Source organism: Callorhinchus milii, unplaced genomic scaffold (genome assembly GCF_018977255.1).
Source record: "Callorhinchus milii isolate IMCB2004 unplaced genomic scaffold, IMCB_Cmil_1.0 Scaffold1, whole genome shotgun sequence".
In the NCBI taxonomy this organism is placed as follows: domain Eukaryota; kingdom Metazoa; phylum Chordata; class Chondrichthyes; order Chimaeriformes; family Callorhinchidae; genus Callorhinchus; species Callorhinchus milii.
This window is the reverse complement of record NW_024704742.1, coordinates 63,449,700-63,460,330: the sequence shown is the minus strand read 5'-3', so window position 1 is coordinate 63,460,330 and position 10,631 is coordinate 63,449,700. Positions and strand designations below refer to the sequence as shown.

General features: G+C 41.3%; 1 protein-coding gene across 2 annotated transcripts in view; it reads right to left on the bottom strand.

Annotated features, from left to right (window-relative positions):
• Nucleotides 1-2,846: 2,846 nt before the first annotated feature.
• Nucleotides 2,847-10,631, bottom strand: part of aadat (aminoadipate aminotransferase) — a 51,615-nt gene continuing 43,830 nt past the window's right edge. For both annotated transcript variants that reach the window (XM_042342753.1, XM_042342751.1), the window contains exons 10-14: nt 9,000-9,061; nt 6,918-6,982; nt 5,529-5,635; nt 4,943-5,044; nt 2,847-3,859 (exon numbers count right to left, since the gene is read on the bottom strand). In XM_042342753.1, the coding sequence (XP_042198687.1) occupies nt 3,818-3,859; nt 4,943-5,044; nt 5,529-5,635; nt 6,918-6,982; nt 9,000-9,061 (378 nt within the window). In that variant the 3' untranslated portion in view covers nt 2,847-3,817. The remainder of the gene's footprint in view (nt 3,860-4,942; nt 5,045-5,528; nt 5,636-6,917; nt 6,983-8,999; nt 9,062-10,631) is intronic.

Here is a 10,631-nt window from a genome sequence, read left to right as displayed (position 1 = left end):
CTACGGCCGTGTTTCCGACAAGGTTCTTAAACCCTTACACCTAAAGACACAAGGCTTTTTGCCCCACCCCTCCCCAAAGAAATTGAATACACTGAATTTTATTGACAAAAATATTCATGGCAAGGATGAAAGATCTGGGATACCAGACCCATTCCTCCCAGTTGTTACTGCCAAAGGAAATCTTGATGCCCAATCACCACAACTACTTCAGAGAAGACTATTAAATGTCCTACTGGACATTGGACCAGCCAATGTGCATATTCCTGATACTTGATAATAATTCATATCAAATAATCATTCTCATTCACTGTCAATCAGCTTCTGTGTAGTGTAGCTTTGTAAGGCAAGGAATCTTGCTGCTATTTCCACACTGCTGCTTGCCTTTATCAGAGTTGTATCATGTTGCTTAACCAAATCAGAGGTGATTTCAAAGACAATGAGCCTGGAAACATCAGGAAATAAATTGTACTTTATTGATTGTGAAGTGAAAGTTCCGATTGCTGCACCAGCAAATGTCAATAAATCTGCACATCTACTAACCACCTATAATGACTGGTTTCACTTTAAGTCTATTTGCTTCAAAGAAACCTCACACAAAAGCAAGTGAAAAATTGATTCAGAGCAATTTTGGTAACCTGAGATATTCTATTTTTAACAGATCACATTGTCCTTTTAATATGCGTCTTTCACTATTACTAAAATAATAATAATCCTTGTAATTGATATAGCTTCTTATCATGTAGTTGAGATGTCTCAACACGATTCACAGGATTTTATTGTAAAGTGGAGTGACTGTGTATTTTGTGGGTGAAACGTGTCAATTTGTGCACAGCAATGTCCCATAAACAGCCATAATAATAATCCGTGCATTTGATATAGCACTTTTCACGTAAAGCGTTGTACTGTGAAGTGAATTGACAGTATATTTGTGGACCAATTGCGCACAGCAGTGTTCCACAAACAGTCGTGGATTGAGTGACCGAATTATTATTTTTTTTGAAGGATTATTATCCCAGGAAAAGCGATCCGCCACTCGACTAACAACCGGGTTCCTACTTACTACTAGGTAAACAGAGGCGTGTGGAGTAAGGAAACTCACTCGTTGGGAGTCCTGTGGGAACTAACAAAATCGGTGGCAAACCACAATTGGAGACTATGGAGAAAAAGCCTCCCCCATTTGAGGAGTCCTCTAGCTTAGTGGTTAGAGCGCTCGTCTCGCAAGCGAGAGACCTGGGTTCGATTCCCGGCAGGATGAAACCTTGGGCAAGTTTTCTTACTCCACACGCCCGATAATAATCCCTCAAGAAAAAACACAATAATAAATTGGTCACTTCAATCCACGACTGTTTGTGGGACACTGCTGTGCGCAATTGGCTGCCACGTTTCACCCACAAATAGTCAATTCACTTTACAGTATATTCTGTGAAGTGCTTTGAGACGTCTAGAAGACGAGAAAAGCACTATATCAAATGCAAGGATGATTATTATTATTAACTTGCTCAACATTTCTCCATGCCAGGAATAGAATCCAGGTCTCTCGCTTGCAAGATGAGCACTCTTACCACTGAGCTACAGAACTCCACAAGTGAATGAACAATTTTACCTGGGGGATTGTTGGCCAGGACACTTGGGAGGAACTCCAGAAGAAAATAGTGCTATGGGATACTTAATGTCCACTTGGACAGGCATAGGCACTTTGGTTTAAATTTTCATCCGAAGGATGGCATCTCCAACAACGCAGCACACTCCAACACTTCCCCCCACAAAATACACTGTACAGTATAATCTGTGAAGCATTTTGAGACATCTGATAAGGTGATAAGGTGCTATAACAGCATATGTACTCACCTTTGGGCATGCTTCCCTTCAGTTTATTTCTTTTAAGTGCTCTGAGGTGCTACCCTGCCTGAGGAATGCTGTATAAATGCAAGTTGTTGTTATGCACTGTGTTGGAGGTAAACAATGAAGTACTGATATTTTTATTACTTATTATGAATGAAATAATCTAAAGACATGTCATTCTAAATTTGTGCCCCATAAGGTATTTTCAAACATAATTGTCAAACATAATCGAGTTAAATTTTTGCCTGGTTTAACCAGAGGGTTTAACTCTGGGGTTAGATTAGACCACTCCCCCCAAGATCAGTGTTAAAAATCTGAGAATTTAATTCTGAGAGATATATCCTGGTCTGTGCTGAGTTGGCTGGTTTCAGTCAAAACTGCATTGGGAGGGTAATAGGCCAAGGGTCAGGAAAGGGAAAAAAACAGCGAGGGATCCTGTTTCTTCTTCAGCAGCTTACTGATAGTTTGTGATTGACACCCTCTGCATTTGAACAACCTATCAACACTTATTGTAGAGTCTTGCATGTGAACCATGGTCACTTGGACAAGAGTGAGTGGTCAATTTTACTTTATCCATAAAATGTTCGATCACTACACTTTACAGTATATTCTGTGAAGTGCTTTGAGACGTCTCAGCGACGTGATAAGGCGCTATAATAATAATCCTTGCATTTAATATAGCACCTTATCATGTCTTCGAGACGTCTCAAAGCGCTTCAGAAAATATACTGTTAAGTGAATTAACTGAATATTTTCTGGGCAAAACACAGCAGTCAATTGCACACAGCAGTGTCCCACAAACAGTCATGGAATGAAGTGACCAATTTTTTTTTGAAGGAATTATTACCCGCGGAAAAGCGATCCACCAATCAATTAATAACTGGGTTCCTACTTAATTACTAGGTAAACAGAGGCATATGGAGTAAGGAAACTTTCCCAACATTTCGTCCTGCTGGGAATCAAACCAGGTCTCTCGCTTGTGAGGCAAGTGCTCTAACTACTGAGCTACAGGACTCCACAGCAATATCAAATGCAAGGATTATTACTATTATTTCACAGATATTTCACAATGCCAAGAGTTACATTTTTAAAGCAAGTTTTTAGAGACGCTTAAAAAACATTTTTGTAGAAAATTAAAACAAAATGTTGTTTTGATTTCTTTGATATCTCTGCTGCAGATTTATTGCAAGATAAATTTCCTTTTTTTTGGAAATCATTGCATCGTTGGCACATTTCTTAGAAGGAAACAGATAAAGTTACAGGGGGAGAAATACCCCCTGGGTCTAGATTTCTACAGTCATTACACTTTTACAGTATATCTTGTGAGCGCTTTGAGGTATTCTTCCAATGTAAAAAGCACTGTATTTCATACATAAAGGTCAAACATAATTTGACATTTATGTATCTAGCTTACTGGATGCATCAAGCGGTCTGGGACACTATCCTGAGTGAGAGGGACTATATAAATGCAAGTTGTTGTAAGGATTATTATTTACTCTATTTTCTTGGCATTTGGGGTGTGTAGAATTTTGCAGATTCTTATATGCCATCTTCACTTTAAAACCTAAAATACACAATCACTACACTTTATAGCAGAATCCTGTGTAGTGCTTTGAGATATTTCAGGAATGTGACAGAAGGTGCTAAATCAAATGCAGGGATTAATTAAGAGTTTTGTGTAAATTTCTTTTTAACAACTGCAGAAAACAGGCTTCAAAGTTGTGATTGAATTCAACAAATTGTTAAAATTCTGCATGTTCCAAAAGCAAGTAAATCTTAGATCCAGGTGAAATTTCTCCCCTGTGGTTTGACACATCACTCAAAGAAAAATATAAACAGCTGTGCACGATTTCAGTTATACTGAAGTAAAAATTTTTTCAGAAATAGAAACTTTCAGCACAGGAGGAGGGCATTTGGGCCATCGTGTCCCGGCCATGATGGATGTGGACTTGTGAAAACTTCCATACAAGCAGTTCTACAAAACTTCTTTGATGAGCATCGCCAACCGTTGTAAACCCTGGAGAGAAAAAGAAAAACAGTTTAAATAAGAAATGTTAAATAAGCATTTAACTTTGGATGAACTTGTGCAACATACAGTAGATACAATACAGGTTTGCTTATATAATTAACCTCCGGGTATCTGGAATTTGACCGTAGCCAAACCAAAAAAGATTTTATTTAAATTTCCGTGGGCCACAATTTTCCACGTGCTGTGTGTATACTCCCTCTGGCCCAACTCTCCTAGTGTGCCCTAAATGCATTACCGGCATTTCCGATTCCACTTTTGCAATTTTTGTATTAGCGGCATTGTGATTACACTTCACCAGAAATTCAGACTAGCCAGAACAGATTTTCTCCCCATTAGTCCGGCTACCTGGAGTTATTTGTAGTGTGATTAGTGCGGATCCCAATATTTACTTTCCCCCTCAAAAATCCAAAGCGCACATTGGCTGCATCAAAACACCAGCTGGCAAGTAGGAAGGCAAAATAATCGAGTTCTCGGTCACCAGGTCACAGGAAGTGATGTTGGCAGAAACTTGATGACTGGCTGGCATTTTGAAGGTGAAGGAGCAGACATGATGGAGCTTGTTCAGTGAACGCGGAAGTGCTGACTGGTGATTGAACCTCATGATAGGGCTGGTTGGGAATTTTTGGACCCCAACTATCATCTTATAACAGGACTTTACTATACACAAACATAGGTGAAAAATGCAGTGATTCACAATGGATTCAATGGCATTCAACCACATTTTTTAGCCTATTCACTTGTTTTGGTTTGAACATGTCCAATTTAGCTTTTGGAACAATGGTGGTAAGGAAAACCTCCTTTAGTGCATCACCTCCATAGAACAGGGAACAATTTGTAGTCTCAGGAGATGCCGAATAGGTTCAGTTTTTGTCTATCTACAGGCTTTAGGATCTTGATCATGGTTGATCTTCTCCATTATGAACAATGGCAGCTTCTGCTTGTAGCTTCTCATTTCGTAGCTCAGCAGCTAGTTCCAACCTTAGATGAACGGGTTGAACAAGCTCCCTCCATAAGACCTGCAAATCTGTTACTTTTCTGTTAGATCATGCGTCAGATTGGAGAGGAATTTACCTCATCCATTTCCTCAGGAGTAGAAATGGAAAAGGAAGCTCGGATGTATGCGCTCGGTGCTGAACTGTCAACCATGAAGGCTCGTCCGGGAACAAACATCACCTGCATAGAAGGAAAAGATTCAGATGGCTTACTATACCTCTTGATATTCAATTACGGTCAAACCTCTTAAAACAACCACCTCTGTTCAGCAACCACCTACTGTCAACAACCACCCTCGGATGTAAGGATTATTATTAATTAATTAATTACTGAATTATATATCTTCTTCCCTCTACCTCCTGGGGCCCAGCCAGCTGTGTAAAGGGTTTTGAGACATCCTCCTGATGTGAAAGACAATAAATAAATTGTGTTGTATTGCATTCTCTAGATCAAAAACAACAACAAATTGCATTTATGTAGTGCATTTTACATCAGGAGAACATCCCAAGGGGTTGGACAGTCGAGGGTTTGCACTCCAGCTGGGGGATGGATTTGGGGGCGGGAAGAAGACTAAAGGCGCGGTGAAAGAGGAAGGATCAAACTGGGTGTTGTGAGAAAGAAGGAAGCAAAACAGTTTCCCCTTTGCTATTCACTAAACTGTTACCTCCTTTTCCATGGCTTTCTCCATAATTAGTTGGTACGTGTCCGGAACCCCCTTTAGCCTCAACCAGATGAACATGCCAGCAGAAGGAACATGCCATTCAGCTAGATCTAGATGAAAAATATGAATTGGTGGACGAAAGAGCAGAGATATTGAAAATCACTTTCAACATATTTACAGGTGTGTGATTTGAATAAACATTGCCTTTGCAGGAAAGGGGTGAAAATGATTGAAGTTAAAGAAGAAAATTAGTCTATTTTTACGCAGTTCCACTCTTCAGTCGATGAAATTGAAAGGAGCTGACAGCAAACAGTTCTCTGGGGTAACTGCAAAGAAAACTCCTGGCGTGCAACATTCAGCTTCAGCACTTTGTTTATTCTGGTGAAACTTCCCCCACATATGGACAGTTTCTGTTTGTCTGATGTGGAGAACACACTCCATACCAGATGACCAAAGTAACATCCCTATGTGGATGCTACCCCGTGTCAGGGTACTATATAACTACAAGTTGCGTTTGTGTGGATCTATGGCTGGTTTGGATATTCTGAAGGACGAAGGTGATAGGTTTGCACATTGGTCAAAAAATAGGCAAGGATGGGCATTTTTGCTGCTTACAGGACGAGACATTGTTATATGCATTTTGGACCATTAATTATCACGTTCAACACTGCAAAGGTCTGACTGGAATAAAAACTGCAGTCCAGTTGAGAGCAGTAAGATATATGCAGTATATTCAATCAAGCAGAGCATTTCCCCAAACATATGCAGATTGCACTCTCAGAGACAGAAACTATGCACTTCTGCACTTAAATTTAAATTTATTCATAGAACTCTACAAATACTGAGCTAAGCTGTGACAGTGTAGGTTTATGCAATTATATATCCAGAGATGAAAAGGTGCGAAAATATTGGCATAATTGTGCACAATATAGCAAACCAGTTTGAAAGCTGGAAAGGGAATGTGGCCCTTGAAGAATTACAACACCAACTTGCATTTGTATAGCGTCTTGGAGCGCTGCACAATTGTGGGGTTTGATACTGAGCAAGGGAGAAGGGGCAGAGAGGGCTGACCAAAGGCACGGTTGAAGAGGTAGGTGTTAAGGAGGAATTTAAAGATAGTGAGGGGGGGCGAGGTAGAGGGATTAAGGCATAGTTCCAGAGATTAGGGGTGTAGTAGCTGAAGCAGTCTATTTGGGCACAAACAGGAGTGAATAAGTTTTTAAAAGAATTTGGAATCTTCCTATGAGAAAGAAAACTCCTGTTTGGAATTATTTTTGTCATCTCCCTTGGGTACCAACTCGCTATCATGCTCGCATTTAACTCTGGGCTTTCCTGTTGTGCCAAATGCACTGCTGTACCTGCTTGGCTTTTGAATCTGACGGTGTGACTCACCTTTCAGCCATTTTTCAGCAGCGCTCAGCATGGCTTCCCTCTGCTTGCTGTAAAAGTCTATCACTCTGTGGTAAAAATAAAAACAAATGTAATTCAGCATTGCTGAAGTCCCGACATGTGGCTCGAACGTACAGCCATTGAAAGCAAGAGCCAAGCTGAAACTGCACATCTTTCCACTTGAGTCTAGACCAATGTTTCCCAAATGAAGCCTTGTGATTTTGTGAGGCCACTGGGGGAGGGTGTGTGTACGTGCTTTGTGTGGAGCACAGGGCATGCCGGCCCTTGGAGAGGGGGATGCGGCGGGTGAGTTTTGTTAGGTTTGAGTGGTGCCTTCAGTGATTCCCTCCCCCTCCGGCTGGATTTGGTTCACTTGTTGACAGGATTAGTGCACCAGCAGTTTTTTTTTAAATATAAAAATAAAAGAAAAACATATTGCTTTGTCAGGGTTAAATACCTGCACACAGTGCAGCCGCTTCCTACACTCACAGGGCAGGTTTCTTCGTATCCCGGTTTAGACACTGGAAATGTTGGGAGGTATGAAGAGGTAGAGCTGAATTTCCATACCTGTGACTTCTCCCAACATTTCCCCGTAAACCCATGAAATTCACTAAATTTACCATGACTGCTGCATGATTTTTGACAACAAACACCGAGCCAATGATAATAATCCTTGCATTTGATATAGCGCCTTATCACATTATCAAGATGTCTCAAAGCACTTCACAGGATATACTGTACAGTGAATTGTGTATTTTGTGGGCAAAACATGGCAGACAGTTTTGTACAGCAGTGTTGCACAAATCATAGAGTGAGTGAGCAATTTTATTTGAAGGATTTGTTGGCCAGGACACCAGGAGAAACTCCTTTATCATTTTTAATAGCACAATGGGATCTTTAACCTTGACCTGAAAAGGCAGACAGCACTTCAATTTCATGTCTCATCCGAAAGACAAGAGCACATTAGTATTGCAAGCTTAGTTACAGCACAGTGGTTTTACAGGATTAGACTAGGTGGGAATCTGGGCCTCTGAATGTCCAGTTAATTTAACTCTGAACACGTAATTACATAGACTCATCAATGCTATTCATCCAAAATGTCCAGATCTTTAGAACTTTGCTGCTCAGTTAAGTTTCTGCAAGGTTTGCAGAGCACAGTATTGCGAGGACACAGTATTGAACATGGGAGTCCTGCCAAATCGATGACAAGAAAAAAAATAAGGAAATAAAAGAATTGGGAATTTATTTATTGTTCTAATTCTTTTCTTCATTGAGATACTCCTCTATGTGATGCACTTGGCTGCAGAGGGTGCCACTGCCAAGCCTGTCCGCATGTAATAATAATAATAATATTATTATTATATATATATAATGCTATATCCTTGCATTTGATATAGCGCTTTTCACGTCGGGAGGACGTCCCAAAGCGCTTCACAGAATATACTGTAAAGTGAATTGACTGTATATTTGTGGGCGAACGCGGCAGCTAATTGCGCACAGCAATGTACACTACTGAAGAGGGATGACATTTATATACTAGCAATACCTGACTAACTAACCTAAGGAAACAAAAGTCACTAACTACTACGTACAGATATAAATTGTTGCTGACATTCCATAAAGTTAAATAGATAGAGCAGGAGACCGCTGAGAAGCGGTCTCTACAAAATTTTCTACAAAATAACTTTTATTAATAACTTTCTGGAAAAGTAACTTTCTAGAAAATCATAACAAGGCAAAAAACAATTCAGTATGCACAATTCTTGGCCTAATAATAACCAAACAAGTTAACAAAAATAAACACTATATGTTTTTAACACTAATGTTAGCTGAGTCTACATGAGCACGTGAGCCTGAATACGAACCAACGTGATCATGGTTAATTCATTGAGAAGGGTTAAAAAATGTATATTAAAGAAAATGGAAAGCAAAAATCTCCATCTGGGTCCCCCCATCCCACCAACATTTCAATATGTACACGGGGATATAGCCAGGCAACAACAACAAATTACACTTGTATAGCACCCTTCATGTCCGTGTCCAGAGACTCAGCTAGCATTAGTGTTAAATGTTTGGAAACTTTACCTGTCAACATGCTCCAGAAAGCCACTCTTGCCCCATTGTTGAAGTAGTTGCATTACCAAGAGCTGCAATGGAACACATGTTAACCATAAATGTGTTATCGTGCTTCTGTGGAAATAATAATAATCCTTGCGTTTGACGTAGCCCCTTATCACATCTTTGAGACATCTCAAAGCGCTGCATGGAATATACTGTAAAGTGAATTGACTCTATATTTTGTGGGCGAAATGTGGCAGCCAATTGTGCATAGCAGTGTCCCACAAACAGTCGTGGATTGAGTGACCAATTTTTTTTGAAGGAATTACTCCTGGAAAAGCAATCCGCCAATCAACTAACAACCAGGTTCCTACTTACAACAACAACAAAATTTCATTTGTAGAGTGGCTTTCACATTGGGAGGACATCCCAAGGCGCTGGACAGACAGAGTTACGGACCCGAGCTGAGGGTCGGTGTGAGGGGTGGGGCGAGACAGAGGGACTGCGGGATGGAGTTCCAGAGGGTGGGTGCAAAATGGCGGAAGGCCGCCCGCTGATAGTGGGGCGAGCAAGGCAGGGGACGTGAAGCAGGCTGGAGCCCGCTGAGCGGAGGGAGTGAACAGGGTGTTACGGGGTTAGGAGGTTGGTGAGGTGGGGGGGAGCAAGACCACGGAAGGCTTTGAAGGTGAAGACCAGGATCTTGAACTGTATCCTCTGTGTGATAGTGGGGCGAGCAAGCCAGTGGAGTAAGGCGAGGATGGGGGTGAAAGGGTCACGGAGTCTAGTGTGGGAGAGGACACGTGCTGCAGAGTTCTAGATGATCTGCTGTTTGTGGAAGGAGGAGTTGGGGAGGCCGACAAACAGTGAGTTTGCATAGTCGAGCCTCGATGTAATGAAGGCATGTACGAGGGTTTCAGTGGCCTGTGGTGTGAGACAGTGTTGGAGCCGGCCGACGTTGCGGAAGTGGGGGAAGGCAGAGGAGGTCATGGCGCAGATGTGGGGTAGAAAGGATAGTTGAGGGTCAAACAAGACCCCAAGGTTCCGGACTGGCTTAGTAAGGTGGAGTGTGCATCCATGGATGGTGATGATGTTATGTTTACCAGGTAAACAGAGGCGTGTGGATAAGGAAATTTGCCTAATATTTTGTCCTACCAGGAATCAAACCCAGGTCTCTTGCTTGTGAGGCGAATGCTCTAACCACTGAGCTACAGGACTGCACATAACAGTGGTAAATGCTGTAGCGTAACACAAGTGGTAACCAGTATACAAGTGTAAACCATTCACAAGATCGGTGCGGGTGAAGACGACTCTTTGGCCCAAAGGCGTGCTATATTAAATGCAAGGATTATTACCATATTCTCCAACGTGGATGGCACTATATAAAAGTAGACTGAGTAGTCAACAATAATAATTGTGGAGTTCTGTAGCTCAGTGGTTAGAGCACTCGCTTTGCAAGTGAGAGACCTGAGTTCAATTCCAGGCAGAGGGCGAAACCTTGGGCAAGTTTCCTTACTCCACACAGAGTCTAATAATAATCCCTCCAAAAAACAAAAACAATAATAAATTGGTCATTTTCAACCTACGACTGTTTGTGGGACATTGCTGTGCGCAATTGGCTGCCGTGTTTGCCCACAGATATACAGTCAATTCACTTTACAG